This window comes from Molossus molossus, unplaced genomic scaffold, assembly GCF_014108415.1.
Source record: "Molossus molossus isolate mMolMol1 unplaced genomic scaffold, mMolMol1.p scaffold_m16_p_5, whole genome shotgun sequence".
In the NCBI taxonomy this organism is placed as follows: Eukaryota; Metazoa; Chordata; class Mammalia; order Chiroptera; family Molossidae; genus Molossus; species Molossus molossus.
In genome coordinates this window covers 65,408,476-65,435,162 of record NW_023425388.1, presented here as the reverse complement: position 1 = coordinate 65,435,162, position 26,687 = coordinate 65,408,476, and the positions used below count along the sequence as shown (strand labels likewise).

The following is a 26,687-nucleotide window of genomic DNA, read 5'->3' as shown; positions in this document are numbered from 1 at the left end:
TTTAGATTTACATTTTTCTGTTGATCAGTGATGTTGAGCTTCTTTTTTTGTACGACTAGCCATTGATATGGTTTCTTGGAAAAATGTCCACTCAGATCCTCTGCCCATTTTTCCCTACTGAGTTGTATGTTTCTCATATATTTTGATATTAACCTCTTATGTGATATTTAGCAAATATTTTCTCCCATTCTGTAGGTTGTTTCTTCGTTTTGTTGTTTATACGTTTATTTGAGTCCTCCCTTTTTTTTTCTTGGTTAGGTTTGTCAATTCTTTTAAAAAAAAAAGCTCTTAGTTTTATTGTTGTTTTTTTATATCTTTCTAGTCCCTATTTAATTTCTTTCCCCTCTAACATTTATTATTTCCTTTCTTCTGCTAACTTTGGGCTTAGTTTGTTCTTTTTCTTGTTTCTTGAAGTGTCAAGTTAGGTTGTTTGAGATCATTCTTTTTTTAAATGTAGGCATTTATTACTATAAACTTTCCTCTTAGAACTGTTTTCCCTGCATTCCATAAGTTTTGTTATATTTTATTTCCATTTTCACTTATTTGAAAATGCTTTGTGATTTCCCTTTTGCTTTCTTATTTGACTCATTGGTGGTTCAGGATTGTGTTAATTTTCATGTATTTTATGAATCTTTCACTTTTCCTCTTGTTATTGATTTCTAGTTTAATACCATTGTGGTCAGAAAAGATAGTAAATATGGTTTAATCTTTTTGCTTCATATGTGTTCAAACATATAATATATCCTGGAAAATATTCCACGTGCACTTGAGAAGAATATATATTCTGGTATTGTTGGATGGTCCATATATGTCTGTTAGGTATATTTGATGTATAGTGTTATTCATATTCACTTATTCCTTATTAATTCTGTAAGAATGATCTCTCCAATGTTAAAAATTGGATATTTAAATCCCCTACTGTTATTGTGTTGCTGTTTATTTCTCCCTCCAGTTATGTTAATATTTGCTGGGTAACTAGGACTGTAACGGGGTTAAGGCCATGTATAGGGAGGGCCCTTTCAGGATCTCTGGGGGCACAGACAGAAATTTATCCTGTTTTGTGCCTGTGCCAGCAACCTGCTTGACACAGCAGCTCAGCATAGACTGAGGCAGTGAGCTAATGCCTAGCATAGGGCCCTTTCATGATCTCTAGGAGTACAGATGAGAGGGTTCGTGTACCCATGACACTGTTTATGAAATGAGGATGGAGCTGAGTTACAGGGCTATTTCAGAACACATAATCTGATCATATTTGGCAGCTTTACCTCCAGGGGCTTCCATACTGCTGCTGAGACAGGCTGGAGCTGGCTTAAAGGTTTCTTCTCAGTCTACGACTTGGACTAAGGTCTCTATGCCTATTACCTGATGCTTGGGTGGGCTTGACTCTTCTGGGTCCTTTGGTGTATGGCGTTTGCTGGTGACAAATGAAAATCAAAACAGGGCTGTAGATGAGTTCTCAGGGCTACAGAGCTATTTCTATATTAGCATCTGGGTGTAAGCCTGTAACTCTCTTCATTCTGGGACTGCAGCAAGATTTCAGTCTTCTAGAATCTGAAGGCTCCCATGAAGGTCATTTTTTTTGTGTATGGATACCAAATTATTTTTGTTGAGGGGGATACATGTGAGGGATGTCTTATTTGGCCATTTTGCTGATATCCTGTGCTATATAATGCAATTTACATTAACAAAAACTAAGATTTTCCTACTCTTTATTTATAAAAATTAGGATAATTAAAAAGCAAAGTATCATTTATTAAGTAAGTTTATTTTTCTCTCATTAAAATAAATGCTAATTAAAATGTTAGAATCCTTGCACTGGCCGTTTTGCTCAGTGGTTAGAGCGTCAGCCTGTGGACCAATGAGTTGTGGATTTGATTCCAGCCAAGGGCATGTACCTTGGTTGCAGTTTGTCCCCAGCCCTGGTCAGGTTGTGTGGGAGGCAACCAGTCGATGTAGCTCTATCACATCGATCTCTCTCTCTCTTTCTCTCTCTCTCTCTCCCCTCCCCCCCCACTCTATCTGATAATAAATAGAAAAGTATCCTCGGATGAGGAGTAAAAATTAATAATAATAATAAGTAACAAATAAATAAAATGTTAGAATCCTTGACTTTTATTTATATTAGACTCGGGAGACCTGGTGTTGATTGTTATTGCCAACATGAAAGTGGTGCAGCTGTCCTGCAGCTCCAATTCTTAATCAATGAGGTAAGGATTTTCTCAACTGTTTATCTCTCTTTCACACCCACACTTACATGCTGCATTCATTGATGTCTTTTTTACATTTTGACGCTAAATGCTTAAAGATATATATGTATGCAGTATTATTCATGGTCAAAGTTTCCATAAAAACTGTACTTTAGTATTTATCAATTTATTAAATTTTAAAAGAAAAAGTTGTATATATTAGAAGATCCTGTGTTACTGTGTGTAGAATAATTTATAGATTATTTAAATGTTTTTTAAATATTACTGACATCTTTTGCTTGATTCATTGACCATAAAACTTTTCTTCTATACAGTCTCTGCCCACCAACTTAAATTTTATAATCCAGCACTAATTTAATATTTTATGTTTATCTTCCATGAAATGATCTTTTCACTTATTTACCTATCGGCTCTTTTATCTGTGTATGTCTCCTTATGCATTTGTTGGTATATGTATGGACTGTTTATTTATGTATCCATAGCTATTATGACAATTGGCTGTCTATCCTTATTTTTATAAACCTATGGTAATTAGGAACTCACTAAGACAAAGTATGTATTTATAAAGCTCAGAAAGGTTGGAGATCTTCTATTAGTTGAAGGCTACTGAAGGCCATCTTGACTCAGATTATTGTTTTTTTTCTTTGAGTGGGAAGATGTTTTATTTGGTCTGAATGGCCATCTCATAGATCTTTCATTTTTTTTTAAAAGATTTTTTTATTAACTTTTAAAAATTTTATTTTTTAGAGAAAGGAAGGGAGAGAGTGAAATATTGATCAGTTACCTCCTGCACACCCCCTACCAGGGATCAAGCCCGAAATCTGGGTGTGTGCCCTGACGGGGAACCAACTGGCAACCTTTTAGTGCCAACTGAGCCATACTGGACAGGGCATAGATCTTTTTTTTAAAAAAAAAAAGGTTTTAAAATATTCCAATTGTAGTTGAGATACAATATTGTATTATTTGCAGGTGTACAATAGTGATTACACATTTTATAACTTATGTAGTGATCACCCCAATAAATCTGGCACCCACATGACACCATAGTTATTGCAATGTTATTGACTATATTCCATACACTGTACTTCATTCACATCCATGTGACTGCTTTTCTAACTGGCAATTTGTGCATCTTAATCCCTTCCTTCTTTTGACCCATTGTCCCAACCCTCTGAGCAAAATCAAATGTTCACTGTATCTATGAATTTGTTTCTATTTTGTTTATTCATTTATTTTGTTTTTTTTAGATGTAACATATAAGTGAAATCATATAGTATTTTTCTTTCTCTGTCTGACTTTTTTCAGTTAGCATAATACCCCCTAGGTTCATTCATGTTGTTGCAAATGGCAAGATTTTATGTTTTTATAGCTGAGTAATATTCCATTGTATATATGTACCACTTCTTTGTCCATTCATCTATCATTGCTTGCATAATTTGGCTATTATAAATAATGCTGGAGTGAACATAAGGGTGCATATGTCTTTGAAAGAGTGGGGATTTCTTCAGATAAATACCGAAAAGTAGAATAGCTGGATCATATGGTAGTTCTGCTTTTAATTTTTTGAGGAAACTGCATACTGTTTTCATTTTTTCTAATTATTATTATTATTATTTTTAAATCCTCACCCAAGGATCTTTTTCTGTTTATCTTCAGATAAAGTGGGAGGGGGAGAGAGAGATAGAGACATTGATGTGAGAGAGACATATTGATTGGTTGCCTCCCACATGACCCCAACCAGGGCCTAGAACTAAACCACAACTGAGGTACATGGCCCTGACTGGACTCAAACCCACAACTCCTTGGTCCATGGGCTGATGCTCTAACCGCTGAGCCAAACAAACAAGGGCTGTAATTATTTTTTAAAAATAGATTTTTATTGATTTTTTTTTAGACAGATGAAGAGAGAAGGAGAGAAAGAGACAGAAACATCTATGAGAGAGAAACATTGATCAGCTGCCTCCTGCATGCCCCTGATTGGGGATTGAGCCCACAACCCAGGCATGTGCCCTGACCAGAAATCAAACCAGTAACCTTTTTGGTGCATGGGATGACACTAAATCCACTGAGCCACACTAGCCGGGCTCCATACTGTTTTTCATAATGATTTCACCAATTCACAATCTCTCCAACAGTGCACAAGGGTTCCCTTTTCTCTATATCCTTGCCAACTCTTGTTGTTCATTGATTTATTGATATCCATTCTGACAGGTGTCTCATTGTGGTTTTAATTTGCATTTCCCTGATGACTAGTGATTTGAGCATCTTTTCATACATCCATTGGCCATCCATATGTCTTCATTGGAGAAATGTCTGTGTAGGTCCTCTGCCTTTTTAATTGAATTGTTATTTTGGTGTTAAGTTATATGAGTTCCTTATATATTTTGGACATTAACTCTTTATCAGATATATCATTAGCAAATATCTTCTCCCATTCAGTTGGTTGTCGTTTTGTTGATGGTTTCCTTCACTGTGCAAAAACAAAAAACGAAAAACAAAAATCTCTTTAGTTTGATTTAGTTCCACTTGTTCATTTACTATTTTTTGTTGTTGTTTTCCTTGCCTGAGGAGACATATATATAAAAAAAAAAAAAATTCTAAGAGTGATATCAAAGAGTTTATTGCCTATGTTTCTTCTAGGCTTTTTATGGTTTTTGATCTTACATTTAAGTCTTTAATCCATTTTGAATTTAGTTCTTGTATATGGTATAAGAAAGTGATCCAGTTTCATTCGTATGCATCTGCCTATCCAGTTTTCCCAACACCATTTATTGAAGGAGGCAGTCTTAACCCCATTGTATATTCTTGCCTCCTTTGTCATAGATGAATTGACCATATAGGTATGGATTTATTTCTGGGTTCTCTATCCTGTTCCATTGGTTATGTTTGTTTTTATGCTAGTACCATGCTTTTTGATTATTATAGCCTTTCAGTGCAGCTTTTTTAAATCCTTACCTGAGGACATTTTTCCATATTTTGTTCAGATAGAGTGGGAGGGAGAGAGAGAGAAACATCAATGTGAAAGGGACACATCAAGTGGTTGCCACCCGCACGACCCAACCAAGGAGGGGGGACAAACTACAACCGAGGTATGTGCCCTTATCAGGAACCGAACCCAGGTCTCTCTGGACCACAGGCCAATGCTCTAACTGCTGAGCCACACCAGCCAGGCTCAGTACAGTTTTATATCAGGTAGTATGATATCTTAAACTTTATTCTTCTTTCTCAAGATTGCTTTGATTTTTTGGGGTCTTTGGTGGTTCCATATAAATTTTAGGATTATTTGTTTTAGTTCTGTGAAAAATGCCATTGATATTTTGATAGGGATTGCATTGAATCTATATGTTGCTTTGGATAGTATGGACATTTAACTGTGTTTGTTTCCCTATCTATCAGCATGGTATATGTTTTCACTTATTTCTATCTTTAATTTCTTTCTTCAATGTCTTATAGTTTCTCAAGTATAATCTTTTACCTCCTTGGTTAAAGTTATTCCCAGGTATCTTTTTAAAATGCAATTATAAATGGGATTGTTTGTTTAATATCTCTTTCTGATAATTCTTGACTCAGATTTTTACAGTGGATCTTTGAGTGTTCTAGAGCTCTTTTATGTTAAGTGAGACAGTTAATGCAAAAATGCTCTAAGAGTTTGTGCCATACCAAATCTCCTTAAGGCACTTAGCAGATTGAACTGAGTGACTTGAGAGAGAGAAAAGAAAGAGATAATACTGATGGCTCTCTTGTGGCATGAATAATGATTTTTAATTGAATGTCTCCATATATTTGTGTATGTGCCGCTTTCTGAGCATTTGTAATCATAAACACAAATACCAAAGTTTATGGAACTTCATATCAGAGACACCTGAGGCATGAACAATTTGTGATAATGGCAGATGTTCACTTTTTTACTTCTCTTGGCTCAAAATCTTTCTCATAAGGTTGTGAGATTCTTCTTATTGACAATCCTAGCATATTTCACGTTATAGACATACTTGCTATAGAGTACAAAAATGAGAGAGGGAGATGAGGAAGAAAAGGAAAATATTTTAAAAACTTTTCATGCCCTGTTCAGTTTTGCTCAGTGGTTAGAACGTCGGCCTGTGGACCAGAGTCCCAAGTTCAGTTCTCACTAGGGCACATACCTGGTTTGCAGTTTGTCCTCTGCCCCAGTTGGGATTGTGTGGGTGGCAGCCACTCAATGTGTCTCTCTCACGTAGATGTTTCTCTCTCTCTCTTCCCCCCTCTCTCCCTTCCCACTCTACCTGAAGATAAATGCAGATGTCCTCAAATAAGGATAAAACAAAACAAAAAAACCTTTACATTATAATAACTAGTCATTAGTATTTACAATGACAACCTTTTTGGAGTCTCATTGTTTTTAGTTGAGAGATCTCAGTCTTTAGCCTTCAGCATGGGTGTGTACTAGCAGGCATAAATTGTCTTCTAGTATTTCCTCTGGGTTCAGTTTTCTGAGAATTGTCTTTAAAGCCCCATGTTTTCCTTGTGCTACATAACTAAGAAAATATAAAGACAAGCCTTCAACATCTTTCCATTGTTTACATGGTTTATCCTAAACTACTCACCTTGGTCTACTTCACACTCAGCTTCTGTACTTTTTTCCAAACTTTACAGTTTCTGACCACATGACTGCTGTTTTTGTTCACAGTTTTTAATGTTTTCATAGCTCTTCCTTAGTAGTGCTTTTTGTAGATTCACTTTGTTTGTAAATGAACCCTATACACAATGATGATGTGCTTACTTTCATGTATCCTATCTCTGTTGATGCTGTTATGCTCAGTGATCCTGTTCATTTCCCTCCAATGATGTTACCTCCTACTTTTGTTATAGATTTAATAATACTGACTTCCTCCCTAGATTTATTCAGCTATTACACTAATTTATTATTGATATATGTAGCTTTAATTCCATTACCTTTGGCATATTGTATCTTTTATATAGCACATAACTATTTACTGTGAAGAATGTTTTATTAATTTTCTATATTACATTTTATCCTCACCCTATCCCAAGTGAATTTCTACTTTCCTGAGAAATGAGATCAGTATCCTATATTTTAAAAATAATTTTTTTTTAGTTTATTAAGCACTTCCAAATAATCCTAGTAATTTTACAGTTTGTATATATAAAATATTTGGGAATAGTTTACAAATAAAACAAGCAAACAAGCAAAAATCCTCAAGGCATGTATAGGGTACATTTTATTGCATGGAATGCAATTATCTATAAGTTCATGTTAAAGTGTATATATCAATGTATACCTCTTTGAATATGTTTTTATACATTTATATGCAAATATGAAAATTATAATAATTTTAAAACATTTTTAGATGGATATACTCTGATTATGATTGGTGTTTTAAAAGTTATTCTTCTTTGATGCTAAAATCACAGGTACAGAATATAAAGAGATCCATTATGGGATACATGAGTATTTTTGTCTTAGAAATTGTTATGAAGGGGCATTTAGATTCATTCTTCTCAAATTCCTGAAGAAGAAATATATCTTAGGGATTTCAATATAGTTCTTTGTAGCATCTAAATGTTACAAACTATGAAAGCTTACTTGTAACACAGTACTTTGGAAAATATGAAAAGAATTTTAGGTATCTCAGAATCACCATGATTCTGCAAGATTACTCTTACAGAACACATTTTGATACTCTGGAGCAGCGGTTCTCAATCTGTGGGTCACCTAAAACCATCGGAAAACAGATATTTCTGATGGCGATTCATAACAGTAACAAAATTACAGTTATGAAGTAGCAACAAAAATAATTTTATGGTTGGGGGTCACCACAACATGAGGAACTGTATTCAGGGTTGCGGCATTAGGAAGGTTGAGAACCACTGCTCTAGAGTAACTTCAGGCTCTTTCATAGGGCAAGCAGTGACATTTTTAGCTGCGAAGCTCATAAGTATAAAAGTTCTGACATCATTTATGATGATGTTACTACACTCAATGAAATAAATAATTTAAGTCTGTGTATGTGTGTATATATATATCCAAATGGTGTCTGCCATATTAAGAAGTAGAAAACAGCCTATTGTATTTGAAATAGGATTTATTTGTATTTGGGGTTTTGTATAAAAAGAATCTAACATTATGTTTGAAGTTATACTGAATTCTAGTTGGAAAAAAATGTTTTCTTTTATCATAGATGAAGCTTCTTGAACTATAAAAACAATTAAATTATACCAAATATACTTTTTAGGAAGAATATATGCTTTCCAACTATAGTATATAGAAAATTCTTACAAACTGAGAATTTTTATATGACTAGATTGAATTTTAGAACGTGGTTGGATATTTGCTTCTCTGCAAAGCTATATAGTATATATGTGAATAATAGAAACAAAAAATTAAACTAAGTTTTTTCCAAAGACAGTAGGAAAAAATTCCTTAATAAAAAGCACAGTGATGCTTACAGTAATTATTCCTCTCTACTGGTATATGCATATTCCTTGAGCTAGTCATCCTGACCAGTCCCTGTGCTGTAGTTTACTTGCTTCTTCCACTTCAGCATTCTTAGCCTTCCTGATTGAAGCATGTGCAGTTGAACTTCCTGGTATTTCTAGGTTATATATATACACAGATAACTCTTCAAGCAGTGAAAAATTCAGTAAATTAGCTTGTTTTTGCTACACAAAAAATTTTAAGTTAAGTAATCACTCATTAAATTTGTTTTCTTTTTGTTGCAGGGTGCTTTAGTCAGTGCAAGTTCAGATGATACACTTCATTTGTGGAACCTTAGACAAAAAAGACCAGCTATTCTTCATTCTCTTAAATTTAATCGAGAACGGTAAGAATGTATGACTTAAACAGTTTATTAATGTATAACACAATTATTTCCTGAGCAAGTTACAGATTAACTTTCAAAAGGCTTTTTCCCCATAACTTAATAGCTAAAAATAATTTAATGTTTATGATTGTTTTTATAATAGTTAGTTTTTATAGAAAATTCATAGTTGATATAGATTCAGTCATCTTAATGGAAAATTTCTAACATTTTTGTTCTCCTCACCAAATACCAGCATTTCAGCAATGATATAGTCTTTTTCCAGGGTGCTGCAAACCCTGACCTAAAATTTAAGAGTCAAGTAAATAGTAAATGTATTTCTATACCTTTGATCATGGCAGTTACTTTCTACACTTTCATCCTTTTGCTTAAATATTTTTTTTACATGAAAAAAAATGCTGAGACAAAAGTTTTAGATATCCAAAAATGTTGGTAGTAACTGTTCAGCAACACTGCATATCCAAGGTTAATGTTTAAGATGGTAATTTGATCAAAATTCAGATTCCCCATTTTAGAATGAAATATTAATAATCAGAAAGAAAAAATCACATGAATGGATATGGAAAGTTATTAGATTTTATTTGCAACAAATTGTACCAAGTTTTAACATTTCTAATGTTGGATTCAGTCAGGCCTGGAATATAACACACATCCACGTAACTGATAATATACTTTGAGATGAAGTAAAATTTGTATTTAATTATCTGTCTTTGTACTTTAACTATAAAATATTCTGATATTTATTTATTATTTGGGAAACAATCACACGATTTACAGTGAATGAGAAGAGCCATCACGGGAGAACTTGATGTTCATGAAAGAAAAAGAAACTTCTGAGAAATAAATTTACACAGATTAGCAAGTTCTATTCAAACTGAAGTAGTTGAATAATAGAGGCAGGCAATAATTTCTGAGAGCTCAAGATAGTATTAATTTTCTTTTGTTGAATGGTAATAGCTCATAAGCAATCATCACTATGTGGGCAGTGCTTAATGAAGTAAACCTGTTTTCATAGGAATAATGAGAAAAAAGGTTGGCAGCTATACAGAGGTTCTTTTCTGAAGCTCTTTCTTTTTCTTCTCATATGCATACTATACTATTTAAATTATTAATCTCAATATTTTGAGTAGTATTCATGAATATTATATTCATAGTAGTTTAGGATTTAAGTATCAATGGAAATTTTTGTTGTATCCAGTATTTTTCATTGCGGATAATTATATTTTAGATATTTGCTAAAATTAGATAGGAATTCTTTCTTTAGATTAGATCTAATTTTGGTTATTTAAATTTTAAAATAACATAACAGATTTCAGGATATTACATTTAAAGATCAATCGAAATGTTACACTATTACTATCTCTTTACCACTAAAAATATTACCTACTCAGATATTGCCATCCTAATTTTTTGTTTGTTTCAGTGGTCTGAATATTTTGGCCATACACTTTTGTGTAGCTGGACAGAATGGGTTATTTTCCCTTCACAACTGGAATGTTGAAGGACATGTTGTGGCTGTTTTATGTCCCTTTTGGGGGGAAGAAATGATTGATATGTGATTGCCAATTCTTTTTTTGTTTTGTTTTTGTTTCTATAAAGTATATGTAGGTTAAACATTTATTAACATCATATATTTTTATTAATAAACTATTTACATTTGTTCCGTTTTTAAATAAAAAACAAACTGAAAAAAGAAATCACCTTATACTTCTGCATAATAAGGCAAAAAACAGTTTTGTATTATTATTTTAATATATTTCTGTAACTTTGGTTCCAAGTATGAAGGGAGAGCCAGGGCTGAGTCTGAGTGGGGGCCTCACAGTGACTTGAACAAATTGACCATTTCTTTCTCCATAAATAAGACAAAAAACAAAGAACCAAAAACGGAAACCCTGGGGCTCTGTAAAGGGATCTGAGGCTATTAAGTGTATAATGAACATTAACAGTCTGAGGAACAGGATAGACCCAGAGATGTGAAAGTAGGGTACAGACTGACAATCCTCAGAAGAGGGGGGAAGGGATAAACCATAGAACTTAGATGCATATACGCATAACTGATGGACATGGACAACAAAGCTGGGGATGGAGGGGCGGGGGAGGATGGGGAGGAGGGTGTCAATAGGGAAAAAAGGAGAAACATCTGTAACAGAAATAAATTAATTTAAAAAAAATAAAATAAAAAAATAAACCACAAAGTGGTGCTAAAAGTTAAAAAGCAAAACCTCTTTTTCTTTTAAATGTCTAAAGAGCAAAAAATTGAAAAAATTCAAATCTATTATAACTGCTTCTCACCTGTGGGGAAAAGTGTACAAACTTGAGTTTTCTTCCAATAGCCTGATCCTCATTCAGAAAACAGATCACCCCCAGAAAGGCTGAGTATGAAACCCCGACTCCAGGCTGCAGGTGGGGAACGGGGTGTCACCACAGATGGAACGAGTGCTTAGTTCTGGGTTATCTCAATTGAGGTGGATTTAATTGGTGGTAACATAAAAATGCAAGCTGAGAGATTTTGGATAAGTTTAAATCATAGGAGTGTAAGCATTGCCTTATTTTCATGCTTACAAAAAAATGTGATATACATCTTTTTAAAAAGAAATTTATTATCTTAAATTTGAGAATAACCACTGACATTCATAACTGGAGAATAATCATTAACTATCACAATTTATTGTGGACGGGGAAAATATCTTTAAATGTAGAATGAGAGGATTAGGTCTATAAAGGAAAATTTAAGCATCTTTTGAAATTGTAAGTACTCTTAAATTAGCCATTTAATTATGTAAATTTCTATATACGCTTATGCCATATATATAGTTTATATTATAAATTCTAGTATTTTGTGTTTTTAATTAAGGCACCTTCGGCCTTTGGTCTTACAATCTTTATTTGTTTATTTTTTTTAAATTTTTTATGAATTTTTATTTATTTTTTTGTTACAGATATTTTACCTTTTTACCCCATTGGCACCCCCCACCCCACCCCCCTCCACCCTGTCCCTGGCTTAGTTGTCCATGTCCATTGGTCATGCATACATGCATATAAGTTCTGTGGTTTATCTCTTCCCACCCCCCACCCCCCACCCCCTCTTCTGAGGGATGTCAGTCTGTGCCCTACTTCCATGTGTCTGGGTCTACTGTATTCCTCAGACTGTTATGTTCATTATATTCCATATGTAAGTGAGATCATGTGGTATTTGTCTTTTTCTGCTTGGCTTCTTTCACTTAGGATAATACTTTCCAGGTCCCTCCATGTCGTCTCAAAGGATAAGAGATCTTTCTTTCTTACCGCTGCATAGTACTCCATTGTGTATATGTACCACTGCTTTTTTATCCATTCGTCTACTGGTGGACACTTGGGCTGTTTCCAGATTTTAGCTATTGTAAATAGTGCTGCTATGAACATGGGGGTACATATATTCTTCCTGATTGGTGTTTCAGGCTTCTTAGGGTATATTCCCAGCAGTGGGATCACTGGGTCAAATGGAAGTTCGATTTTTAATTTTTTGAGGTAGCACCATATTGTTTTCCATAGCGGCTGCACCAGTCTGCATTCCCACCAGTAGTGTATTAGAGTCCCCTTTTCTCTACACCCTCGCCAAAACTTGTTGTTTGATGATTTGTTGATGGCGGCCATTCTGACAGGTGTGAGGTGATACCTCATTGTTGTTTTAATTTGCATCTCTCTGATGATTAGTGATGTTGAGCATTTCGTCATATGTCTCTTGGCCATTTGTATGTCCTGTTTGGAGAGGTGTCTATTCTGCTCCTCTGCCCATTTTTTAATTGGGTTCTTTGTCTTCCTTTTGTGGAGTTGTAGGAGCACTCTATATATATTGGAAATTAACCCCTTATCTGATACATCATTGGCAATGATGTTCTCCCATACAGTGGGTTGCCTTTCCATTTTGATGATTGTTTCTTTTGCTGTGCAGAGGCTTTTTAGTTTGATGTAGTCCCATGTGTTCATTTTCTCCTTTATTTCTGTTGCCTTAGGTGATGTATCAGTGAAAATTCTGCTCCGTATGATGTCCGAAATTTTGTTGCCTACATTTTCTTCTAGAATTTTTATGGATTCACGGGTCACATTTAAGTCTTTTATCCATTTTGAGTTTATTTTTGTGTATGGTGTAAGTGGATGGTCTAGTTTCATTTTTTTGCATGTAGCTGTCCAATTTTCCCAACACCATTTATTAAAGAGGCTGTCTTTACTCCACTGTATGCTCTTGCTACCTTTGTCAAATATTAATTGAGCGTATTGCCTTGGGTCCATTTCTGGGTTTTCATTTCTGTTCCACTGGTCTATATGCCTGCTCTTGTGCCAGTACCAGGCTGTTTTGGTTACAGTGGCTTTTTGTATAACCTGATATCTGGTATTGTGATCCCCCCTACTTTGTTCTTCTTTTTCAAGATTGCTGTGGCTATTCAGGGTCTTTTTTGGATCCATATGAACTTTTGAAGTATTTGTTCTAGTTCTATGAAATATGTTGTTGGTATTTTGATGGGGATTGCATTGAATCTATAGATTGCTTTGGGTAGTATGGACATTTTAATTATGTTAATTCTTCCAATCCATGAACAGGGTATGTACTTCCACTTTTTTATATCTTCCTCTATTTCTTTATTAAATGACCTGTAGTTTTCTGCAAATAGGTCCTTTACTTCTTTGGTTAAGTTTATTCCTAGGTATCGTAATTTTTTTGCCACAATGGTAAATGGGATTGTTTTTTCAGTTTCTCTTTCTGTGAGTTCATCATTGATGTACAAGAATGCCGTCGATTTCTTGACGTTAATTTTGTATCCTGCTACTTTGCCAAATTCATTTATTAAGTCTAATAGATTTTTGATGGAGTCTTTAGGGTTTTCTATGTACAATATCATGTCATCTGCGAATAATGACAGTTTCACTTCCTCCTTTCCAATTTGGATCCCTTTTATTTTTTCTTCATGTCTGATTGCTGTGGCTAAGACTTCCAGTACAATGTTAAATAAGAGTGGCGAAAGTGGACATCCCTGTCTTGTTCCTATTCTTAATGGAAATGTTTTTAGTTTCTGTCCATTGAGTATGATGTTGGCTGTAGGTCTTTCATATATGGCCTTTATTATGTTGAGATATGATCCCTCTATTCCTAAATTGCTGAGCGTTTTTATCAGAAATGGATGCTGGATTTTGTCGAATGCTTTTTCAGCATCTATTGATATGATCATGTGGTTTTTATTCTTCATTTTGTTTATGTGGTGTATCACGTTTATTAATTTGCAAATATTGTACCAGCCTTGCATCCCTGGAATGAATCCCACTTGGTCATGGTGAATAATTTTTTTGATATATTTCTGGATCCGATTTGCTAATATTTTGTTCAGGATTTTGGCGTCTATGTTCATCAGGGATATTGGCCTGTAGTTTTCTTTCTTCGTAGTGTCTTTTTCTGGTTTTGGAATTAGAATTATGCTGGCCTCATAGAACGTGTTTGGAAGTCTTCCTTCTTCTTGAATTTTTTGAAATAGTTTGAGGAGAATGGGTGTTAGTTCTTTTTTCAATGTTTGGTAAAACTCGCCCGTGAAACCATCTGGGCCTGGGCTTTTGTTTGCTGGGAGAGTCTTGATTACCTCTTCAATTTCCTTAGTTGTTATTGGTCTGTTCAAGTTTTCTATCTCTTTCGGGAATAGTTTTGTGAGACTGTGTATTTCTAGAAATTTGTCCATTTCGCTTAGATTGTCGAATTTGTTGCCATATAGTTGTTCATAGTAGTTGTTAATGATCTTTTGTATTTCCGTGGTATTGGTTGTTACTTCTCCTCTTTGATTTCTGATTTTGTGCATTTGGGTTCTCTCTCTTTGTTTCTTGGTGAGTCTAGCTAAGGGTCCATCAATCTTGTTTATCTTTTCGAAAAACCAGCTCTTTGTTTCATTGATCCTTTGAATTGTTTTTTTTGGTCTCTATGTCATTTATTTCTGCTCTGATCTTTACTATTTCCTTCCTTCTACTTGCTCTGGGGTTTTCTTTTTGTATGCTTTCTAATTCTTTAAGTTGTGAGGTTAGACAGTCAATTAGAAATTTTTCTTGTTTTTGAGGTAGGCCTGTAGTGCTATGAACTTCCCTCTCAGAACTGCTTTCGCTGCATCCCATAGATTTTGTGTTGTTGTGTGTTCATTTTCACTGGTTTCCAGGAAGTTTTTAATTTCTTCCTTGATCTCCTCGGTGACCCATTCATTGTTTAATAACATGCTATTTAGCCTCCATGTGTTGAAATGTCTTTGCATGTTCTTGTTGCAATTGATTTCTAGTTTCATGCCATTGTGATCTGAGAAGATGCTTGATATGATTTCAATCTTCTTGAACTTGTAGAGATTTAGTTTGTGTCCTATCATGTGGTCTATCTTTGAAAATGTCCCATGTGCACTTGAGAAGAATGTGAATTCTGTAGTTTTGGGGTGTAATTCTCTGTAGATATCTATTAAATCCATTTGGTCTAGTGCTTCATTTAGAGTCTCTGTTTCCTTGCTAATTTTTTGCCTAGAGGATCTATCCAGTGCTATCAACGGGGTGTTGAAGTCCCCTGCTATGATTGTATTGTTGTCGATTTCTCCTTGGAAGTCCTCCAGAAGATTTTTAATATATTTTGGTGCTCCTATATTGGGTGCATATATGTTTATCAAGGTTATATCTTCCTGTTGGATAGATCCTTTCAATATTATGTAGTGGCCGTCTTTGTCTCTAGTTATGGTCTTCATTTTGAAATCTATTTTATCAGATATGAGAATTGCTACCCCAGCTTTTTTTTGCTTTCCATTTGCTTGGAAAATTTTTTTCCATCCCTTCACTTTCAACCTATGTGAGTCTTTGTTGAGAGGTGGGTCTCTTGTAAACAACATATAGATGAGTCATGCTTTCTTATCCAATCAGCTACTCTGTGTCTCTTCCGGACCGCCGGCCGACGCTCTAACCGCTGAGCCAAACTGGCCAGGGCAGCTACTCTGTGTCTCTTTATGGGAGCATTCAATCCATTTACGTTTGAGGTGATTATTGATATATACTTATTTATTGCCATTTTTGTTTACTGTGGTTCTATTTTTCTTCCCATTTCTACTGCTAATTACAGCAGTCCTTTTAACATTTCTTGCAGTGCTGGTTTGGTGCTAATGTATTCCCTTAGCCTTTTTTTGTCTGGGAAGCTCTTTATTTGATCTTCTATTTTGAATGATAGCCTTGCTGGGTAGAGTAGTCTTGGATTCAGATTCTTGTTTTTCATGACTTTGATTACTTCATGCCATTCTCTTCTGGCCTGTAGTGTTTCCTGTGAGAAGTCAGCTGAGAGCCTTATGGGGTTTCCTTTGTAGGTAACCTGTTGCTTATCTCTTGCTGCTTTTAGGATTCTCTCTTTGTCTTTAATTTGTGGCATTTTAATTACTATGTGTCTTGGTGTGGGCCTGTTTGGGTTCTTCTTACTTGGGACTCTCTGTGCTTCTTGAACTTGAATGCCTTCTTCCTTCACCAAATTAGGGAAGTTTTCTCTCACTATTTTTTTTAATATATTCTCTATCCCTTGATCATTTTCTTCTTCTTCGGGGACTCCTATGATGCGAATATTATTACGTTTCCAGTTGTCCCATAGTTCTCTTAAGTTGTCTTCCTGTTTTTTAATAGTTTTTTCCTTTTGTTTTTCTGATTGGTTGATTTTTTCTACCCTGTCTTCTAATTCACCGGTCCTCAGCTTCCCCTACTCTGCTTTTTAAACCTTCCAATGTGTTTTTCATTTCTGATATGTCATTTTTTATCTCTTCTTGTTGGTTTTTAATTTCCAAATGGCTTATTTTCAGTGTCTCTATGTCCTTACTCATGCTTTTCAGCTTCCTCAAGATCATGGCTCTGAATTCTAGCTCTGTTAACATGCCTAATTGCTCCACATTGATCTCATCTTCGGTGGAGGTCTCTTGCTCTTTCATTTGGTTTCTGTTTCTGTGTTTCACCATTTTGGCTTTCACTGTGGGCTTTGGAGCCTGTCAAGTTCTCCCTGTGGGTGTTGGTGTTCTGCTGTTTGTGGCTTCCTCTCCTGTGTTTAGATGAGCTAGGGAGGACCCACGTTGAACACCACTGTCAAGTCTTACTTTCCTGGTTAAAGTTGCCAGCCCAGGAAACGTACTGTTATCCTCTAGCTTTTTGCCTGGAGGCTTGCAGTCTAGGTTGATTGATGAGTTTTGGGTTGTCAGTTGATTGAAAAACTCCCTCTGGTGATCAGCCAAGGGGCTTTCACGAGGGTGGGGCAGATGCTGGTTGTTAGTGAGCCTCAATTAGCACTTCAATGGCCCACAGGGTGGGGTTGGATCTCCGAGGGAGGGGCTGCTGCCTCTCCTCAGAGCCCTGGGAAGGAGCAATGTGGCCACCGTCCTGAGTGGCTGCACTCAGCCAAAGCTCTGAGCGCCCTCCAAACCCAGAGTGTCCCGACGCAGTTCCAGTCCAGTCTGCCCTCCCTCTGCCGGAGCCCAAGGTGAGTGGCTGTGGCTGTTTTAGCCTCTGTCCCGGCTCTGTGCTGTGGGGCCGCCTGGGAGTTTGACCCGAGGGCGCTGCTCCCAGCTAAGGCCGCTGCCGAGCTGGGGACCGTGGGCTCCCAGCCCCCGTCTAGCGCCTTCGCAAGCCTACCGGGATGGAGTCAGTGTCCCTCGTTGTATGGTCCTCGCAAGCTGCTTTTCTGTTGGTTTTTCCCGTCGATTTGTCTGTGTTATAGTTGTAATTCCAGTTTGGTTCTGGGAGACGGTCTGTGTAGCTCCGTTCACTCCGCTGCCATTTTTCAGTTCCTGGTCTTACAATCTTTAAAGGCAGCAACCAGCCTTAGATTTTTGAGAATTAGGTTTAGATATTTAGGCTGCTTCTGATGGATGATTTTTTCCAAATCTGATTTTAAACTTAAATATGGAAGAGAAACTGTTTTGATTTCTGTAATGCATGCATGATCAGAAAAATGAATAAAATCAACCATTCACATTTTACAATTAAAGGCCCTTGCTATCAGTGATCATAATGTTGAGGAAGACATAGAGTTATTTTTTATGGTTTTCAAGTAAAATTCAATATGTAGGCTATGATATACAGACCTTAAATTACTTGTATTTACTATATCAGAGTTTATTTTTTCTCTCTCTGATATTCTGCTTCATATTTTTCTAGAGTCCTTGATTTTATCTCCTTTAATTTTTGGTTTTCCTAAGAACTTTTTATATCTAGAATTTGAGTGGCAGTTTTTCCCAATTGAAGAGAGACTTCAATTCTCTTCTATGTCCAGTAAAAGTAATGCTTTTCAGTTTGTTAGGCCTTTCTCTTCTATTTTTTTAAACCACTCAGGTTTGAGAATTTTAAATTTATTCTAGATAAATTTTCTAGTCCTTTGTTGGATATGTGGTTTGCAAATATTTTCTCCTAATCAATAGTTTGTTAAGACCCTGTTAACTATGTCTTCATAGCGACAATGTTTTAAATTTTTAGGAAGCCCAATTTACTAGTTCTTTAATTATTGACCATACTTTTGCATAAAATCTAAGAATTTGTTGCTTTGTCTTAGATCCCAAGAATTTTCTCCTGTTTTTTTATTTATTTAAAAAAAAAAATTTTTTTTTTTCTTTCTTGATTTTTAGAGAGAGAGAAAGGGAGAGGGAGAAAGATACAGAAACACCAATGAGAGAGAACACTGATTGGCCGCCTCCTGCATGCCCCCAATTGGGTATCGGGTCCACAACCCTCGCATGTGCCTTGACCAAGAATCGAACCTACGACCTCTTGGTGCATAGGTTGATGTTCAACCACTGAGCCACACCAGCCAGGCTCTCCTGTTTTTGTTTTTGTTTTTAATTTTATATTTTACATGTACATATATGCTCTGTTTTGAGTTATTTTTTGTATAAGGTTTGAAGTTTATTTATTTATATATTTTTTTGGTACGTGCCCCTAGCAAGAACAGAACCCAGGACTCTCTGGGCCACAGGCCGACACTCTAACCACTGAGCCATACCGGCCAGGGCTGTATAAGGTTTGAAGTTTAGCTGGAGATTCATTTTTGTCTCAGTAGATATTTTGTCTCAACCATCTGTTGACTTTTTTCATTGAATTGCCTAGCACATTTGTCAAAAGTATGTTGGTTATATTAAGTGGGTTTCTTTTTCTGTGTTCTCTATTCTGTTCCACTGACCTATGTGTCTATCTCTCTGCCAGTGCCACACAGTCTTGATTACTGTAGCTATTAGGTCTTGAAATTGGGTAGACTGATTCCTCTTACTTTATTCTCCTTTTTCACAATTGCTTTAGCTATTCTAGTTTTTTTGACTTTTCATATAAATTTTAGAATAAACATGTCTACATAATCTACAAAAATATCTTTCCAGAGTTTTATAAAAGTGGGAATTGACATTTTTATTATATTGAATATTAAAATCCATGAACACAGTATGTCTGTTTACTTAGATCTTTTATTTATTTCATGTGGGTTTTATCATTTTTAGCATACAAGTTCTGTAATTGCTTTTTATATTTCTGCCTCAGTATATCATATTTTGAGTGATTTTAAATAGTATTGATCTTTAAATTTCAGCTTCCACATGTTCCATGCTAATATATAGAAATACAACTGAGTTTTGTATGTTTATCTTATATAATGAAATGTTGTTGAACTCACATCAGTTCTAAGAGTTCCTTTGTAGATTCCTTGGAATTTTCTAAGTAGACCATCATGTTATCTGCAAACAGGGAAGTTTTCTTTCTTTCTTTCTGATCTGCATGACTTTATTTCCTTTCCTTGCTTTTTTGCATTGACTGCAACTTCCAATACTATGTGAAAGAAGAGTGATGAGAACAACCATTTTTGCCTATTCTTCATCTTAGGTGGGAACATTCAGTCATTTCACTATTAATATAATGTTAATTGTAGGTTTTTGTTGCTGTTCTTTATGAAGTTGAAAAAACACCCTCTAATACAATTTTTTTTTTTTTAATCCTCACCCGAGGACATTTTTCCATTTTTTGTTCAGATAGAGTAGGAGGGAGAGAGAGAACGAGAGAGAGAGAGAGAAACATCGATGCGAAAGGGACACATCGAGTGGCTGCCACCTGCACGACCAACCAGGGCCGGGGACAAACTGCAACCGAGGTACGTGCCCTTAGCGGGAACCGAACCCGGGTCTCTCTAGACGGCAGACCGACGCTCTAACCGCTGAGCCAAACCGGCCAGGGCTCTAATACAATTTTTGATAGCTTTTTTATGAATGAGTGTTGAATTTTGTCAAATGTTAGTGCTGCATCGATTGATATTATCCTGTTATTTGTTTTAGACTGTTAATATGTCGAATTACACGACTGATTTTCACGCTACCCTTGCATTTCTGGAACAAGCCTCTCTTGGTCTTTCTATTCATTGCTCAATTCTATTTGCTAAAGTTTTGTTAAGGACTTTTACATCTATTTTCAGGAGGAGAATTATTGGTGTGTAGTTTTTATCCCCACTGCCTCCACTTTTATTGAGTTATAATAGACAAAAAATGTATATATTTAAGTTAGACAGTTTATTTTTCTTTATTTTACTGTCTTTATCTGATTTTACTCTCAAGTAATCCTATCTCCATAGAATGAATTGGGATGTTTTCTTTCATGTCTTTTCAGGACGACAGTGCTATCCTTTAAGCATTTGAATAGTGTTCTACTTCCTCTTGCCCCTATTTTCTGATGAGAATCTGCTATTGCATTTTTTCCCTTCTGTAGTTAAGGTGCTGATTCTTTCTTGCTGCTTTAAAGATTTTTTTCTTTTCTTAGTTTTCAGATGTTTGGCTATGATGTGTTTTGGTTTTACGTGTTTGGTTTTATCCTGTATAGTTTTTCTCAGTGTCTTGAATATTTTTTGTTTGTTGTTTGTCAAATTTGGGAAGATTTTAGACATTATATCTTTGACTGCTTTGTCAGTTCCATTCTGGTTTCCTTTCCTTTTGGGGCCCTGATAACATAATTATATCTTTTGTTTTTGTCTCACAGGTTTCTGGCATTTTCCCTCCCATCTATTTTCTGTTTGTTCTGATCGGATAATTTACATTGTTTCATCTTTGAGTTCACATCTTGTCTCCTCCATTCTGCGGTTGAGAATATACCTATTTATAACATAGGTTTTAAATTTTTTATTATTGTATATTCAGTAGTAAAATTTGCATTCTCTTTTATTTCCTGAGGCTTTCTATTTTTAAATTTTATTTTACTTGGCTTTCTATTTTTAATTTTTTTTATTCATAACTGCTTCTATTTTAATGATAGCTTCTTTTAAATATTTATCAGTGAGTTGTAACATTTTTATCATCTTGGTATTGGTATCTTATCTTTTTCTGAGAATTTCCGATTTCTTGGTAGGATAAGTGATTTTTAAAAAATTAAAATTGGACATTTTGTTTTTTGTTTAAACTCATCTTTATTGTTGAATGTATTACAGATGTTTCTCCCTTTTTTCCCCATTAACCCCCTCCTCCCCATTCCCGCCGCCTCCTGCCTTCCCCACACTATTGTTGGTGTCCATTGGTTGTGCATATATGCATAGAAGTTCTTTGGTTTATCTCATCCCACACTCCCTCCCCCTTTCCCTTTGAGGGTCATCAGTCTGACAACCAATTTGTACTTCTTAATTCCTTCATCTTTTTTACCCACCTTCCCAGCTCCCACTCATCTGGCAAGCAACAAAAAGTTCTCTGTATCTATGAGTCTGTTTCTGTTTTGCTTGCTCATTTTGTTTGTGGATTCAATTGTTGATAGATAAGTATTAATTGCCATTTTATTGTTCATATTTTTGTTCTTCTTCGCCTTCAAGAAGACCCTTCAACATTTCATATAATACTGGTTTGGTGGTGATGAATTCCTTTAGCTTTTTCTTGTCTGGGAAACTCTTGATATGGCCATCGATTCTAAATGATAGCTTTGCAGGATAGAGTAATCTTGGTTGTAGGTCATTGCTTTTCATCACCTTGAATATCTCTTGCCACTCCTTTCTGGCCTGCAGTTTCTTATAAGAAATCAGCTGACGGCCTGCGGTCCGGAGAGACCTGGGTTCAGTTCCCGCTAAGGGCACGTACTTCGGTTGCAGTTTGTCCCCAGCCCTGGTTGGTTGTGCGGGTGGCAGCCACTCGATGTGTCCCTTCACGTCGATGTTTCTCACTCTCTCTCCCTTCCTCTCTCTCCCTCCCATTCTGTCTGTACAAAAAATGGAAAAATATCCTCGGGTGAGGATAAAAAGAAAAAAAAAAAGAAATCAGCTGACATGCCCTGGCCAGTTTGGCTCAGTGGTTAGAGCGTCGGCCTGTGGTCCAGAGAGACCCGGGTTCGGTTCCCGCTAAGGGCACGTACCTTGGTTGCAGTTTGTCCCCGGCCCTGGTCGGTCGTGCGGGTGGCAGCCACTCAATGTGTTCCTTTCACGTCGATGTTTCTCTCTCTTTCTCTCTGTTCCTCTCTCTCTCTCCCACTCTACCTGAACAAAAAAAAAAAAAAGAAAGAAATCAGCTGACAGTCTTATGGCAGCTCCTATGTAGGTAACGGAAAAAAAGAAAAGAACAATGCACGTTACATCATTTTAACAAATCCTGATGCTGGCTGATGCAGGTACAAGTCCAAGTTTGTAAAATGGCTTCAGAAACAGTGGTACCCACCAAGCATATGGATCTCATCTATGATGAGAATTGTGACTTGCTTTACATAGTTCCTGTTTTGCCAGCTTCTGCTGATTCCATCCCATTTCTCCGGTGTGGTGACAATAAGGTTGGCTTTGGCAATGGATTTCATATCAGGAGTCACATCCCCTGTCAGTTTGATAACTCTGGAGAGGAATGAAAAATATCCATTTAACTTTGCAATAACACATGACCTTGGAAAGGCAAAAACATATCTTTCAAAATAAAATTTTATAATGCTAAAAAAAATTGGACATTTTGGATATTGTGTTATGATGCCCTAAATCTTATTTAAACCTTCTGTTTTGGGTGGGTTGGTTTTACATCACTCTCTCAGGGGAATGACAGATGTCATCTTGTTACTAACTTCTGGAAGTAGAAGTTCAGTTTCCCTTGTTGTCCTTCAGTAATACCTGAGATAGGTAGAGGCACTTTGTTAATACTGGGTGGGTTGGAATTATGGCTCCCCATTATACTTATACTTTTATTACCCTGGCCAGGAGACCAGTGACTCCATTCCTGTTCCCCCCACATGGCTTCCACTAACACAGTTCTCTCTTTCAAAAATTGAAATAGTCTATGAATTTTTAATTTTATTTTTATTGTTACAGATGTCCCCATTCCCCTACCCACCCCCTTTGCCAACCTCTACCAGCCCCCACCCCATTCCCTCTGACCATCACTATACTATTCTCTATGTCTGTGGGTTATGTATACATGTTCTTTGACTAAACCCTTCATCTTCTTCCATCCAGTGTCCCCCTTCCCTCTGACAGCTGTCAGTCTGTTCCATGTATCCATGCCTCTGTTTCCGTTTTATTTATGAATTTAAATAAAGGTAGACAATGTTATTTCTTTTGCTGTAGGAGAATGAGAATAAGGTCAGAGTTGCATTTGTTAAAAAGTGTGATCTTATTCCCTATGAAACTACAGACATTAGACTTACTTTTAAAAGTGGACTTATGTTTGATAGTTTTCCAACTAACTATAGAACAAAACTGAGCCAGTTTTTTTTTTTTTTTTTTTTAATTTCTGGTTATTTGATTAATAGCCCAATGAAATTCAATTAAATCTTCACTTACCTGTTTAATTTTGTCTCTTGTGTTATAGTTCTAGCTAGGTACAGATTGTGCAAAATAATCAGATTCTTTTTTTAAAGAAATTTTATTTTTATCTTTTCTTTTATATAATTTAAGTTTGTCCATAAAAAAATTTTAAGTATCAATCTTTGTCTTAAGATGCTAAGGGGATCTTAGAGTAGCTATATTGTGGTTTGTATTATTATTATCATAATTATCATTAGCTATTTTGGGGAGACTACATAGTTGCAATTCATCCCCACTATCAACTTAGCTATTTAGGTTTTTATCCTGAAGCTTGAAAGTCAGTAAGCAACATTCAATCACAGAGCAGTGTTCCTTACAGTGTAATATATAGATTATTTGTATAAAAAGTGCTTCCAAAACTGGAACATGTATATGACTCACGTGAGGCTTCTTCATAAAATGAAGTTTCTGATTCTGGCGTGGAACCTGAGATTCTAAATTCTACTAAGCATCCAGGTGATATTCATGCTGCTGGTCTGTGAACTTAATTTTTAATAGCAAGTACTGAGGATATTTATTAAAATATCATTCATATGTCCCATCCCATGGAGTCAAATTTGTGTAGCTGGAATCTGGAAATATGTGTTCAATGAGATATTTACCTATACCAAAGATTAAGAATTGTTGGTATAACTTAATGTTTTTTTCTTTTATTTAATTTTATTTTTCAATTATAGTTGACCTATATTATATTAATTTTAGGTGGACAACATAGTGTTTAGACATTTATATACCTTACAAAGTGATCACGCAGATAAGTCTAGTACCCATCTGACACCATACAATTACTACAATATTATTATTTATATTTTAGAATACTTTTTTTCTTTTTAAATTTATCTTTATTGTTGAATGTATTACAGATGTTCCTCCTTTTTCCTCCCCTTGACCCCTTCTCCCCGCTCCTTACCCCTTCCTACCTTCCCCATACTATTGTCTATATCTGTTGGTTATGCATATATACATATAAATGCTTTGTTTTTCTCTCTTCCTGCCCCATCAACTCCTTCCCTTTGAGGTTCATCAGTCTAACAACCAATTTGTACTTCTTAATCCCTTCACCTTTTTCACCCAACGACCTGCCCATCTGGCAACCAACAAAAAGTTCTCTGTATCTATGAGTCTGCTTCTGTTCTGCTTGCTTATTTTGTTTGTAGATTCAATTGTTGATAGATATGTATTTATTGCCATTTTATTGTTCATATTTCTTTTCTTCTTCTTCTTCTCCTCCTCCTCCTCTTCCTTCTCTTCCTCCTTCCTCCTTCCTTCCTCCTTCTTCTTTCTTCCTTCCTCCTTCTTCCTTCCTCCTTCTTCAACCTGTCAACATTTCATATAATACTGGTTTGGTGGTGATGAACTCCTTTAGCTTTTTCTTGTCTGGGAAACTATATATGGTCATCAATTCTAAATGACAGCTTTGCAGGATAGAGTAATCTTGGTTGTAGGTTCTTGCTTTTCATCACTGTAAATATTTCTTGCCACTCCCTTCTGGCCTGCAAAGTTTCTTTTGAGAAATCAGCTGACAGCCTTATGGGAACTCTCTTGTAGGTACCTAATCTGTTACATTGCTTATCTTCATTTTGTTTAGCACTTTTCCTGGAGTTTTGTTCTGTTCTTTCGTTTGGGACATGTTTCTTTGTTTCTTCATTTTGGCTGCCTCCCACAATATTATTAACTGTATTCCCTGTGTTGTGGTTTATATCCCTGTGACTGTTTTTATAGCTGGCAATTTGTACTTCTTAATCCCTTTCACCTATCCCCCAAACTCCCTTCCCATCTCATGACCACCAATTCTGTGTATCTACAGGTTTGTTTCTGTTTTGTTTGTTCATTTGTTTTTATTTATTTATTTATTTATTTATTTATTTTAATTCTCACCTGAGGATATTTTTTATTTATCTTCAGATAGAGTGGCAGGGAGAAAAAGAGAGAGAGAGAGAGAAACATCGACATGAGAGAGACACATCGACTGGCTGCTTCCTGCATGATCTGGACCAGGGCCAGGGACAAACTGCAACCGAGGTACACACCCTTGGCTGAATTAAACCTGCAACTCATTGGTCCACAGGCTGATGCTCTACTGCTGAGCCAAACCGGCCAGGGCTCATTTATTTTGTTTTTAAAGATTACACATATAAGTGAAATCATATGGTGTTTGTCTTTCTCTGTTTGATTTATTTCACTTAGCATAATACCTTCTAGGTCCATCCATGTTGTTATGTTGTTACAAATGGCAAAATTTCATTCTTTTTTAATGGCTGAATATGTGTACCACACCTTCTTTACCCAGTTGTTTATTGATAGAAACCTTGGTTGCTTCCATATCTTGGCTATTGTGAAGTATGTTGCAGTGAATATTGGGGTGCATAGATCTTTTCAAATTAGTGTTTTGGACTTCTTCATGTTGCTCTAATTTAATGATGTGGTTGTGCATCAAAACCACCCAAAAGTGTTTTAAAACATTATTGTTCAATATTACCTCAGAATACTGAATGATTTTCCCTGGCATTTGTATTTTTAATATCCAGAATCATTGTATATCTTATTTTGAGTGTTACCAGCTTATAAAGCATAATTACAAACATTATAGAATTGACTGAAGCCAGAATCATCATGCCTGGTACCAAAGGTTTCACCTGGAATGCAGACAAAAAATAGAACTATGGCCCCGCCATTGAGACTCAGTGGATTGAGAGTCATCCCATGGACTGAGAGGTCCTGGTTTGATTTCCAGTTAGGGCACATACCCAGGTTTTGTGCTCAGTCCCCAGCAGGAGGGGTGCAGGAGGCAGCTGATCTATGTTTCTCTTTCCCATTGATGTTTCTCTCTCCTTCCTCTCTAAAAAAAAAAAAAAAAAAAAAAAAAAAAAAAAAAAATCA

General features: G+C 35.8%; 1 protein-coding gene across 1 annotated transcript in view; it reads left to right on the top strand.

Moving 5' to 3' along the window:
* Positions 1–26,687, top strand: part of STXBP5L (syntaxin binding protein 5 like) — a 304,365-nt gene that overhangs the window by 35,122 nt on the left and 242,556 nt on the right. The window contains exons 4-5 of the mRNA XM_036243664.1: positions 2,126–2,207; positions 8,928–9,028. Of these exons, the coding sequence (XP_036099557.1) occupies positions 2,126–2,207; positions 8,928–9,028 (183 nt within the window). The remainder of the gene's footprint in view (positions 1–2,125; positions 2,208–8,927; positions 9,029–26,687) is intronic.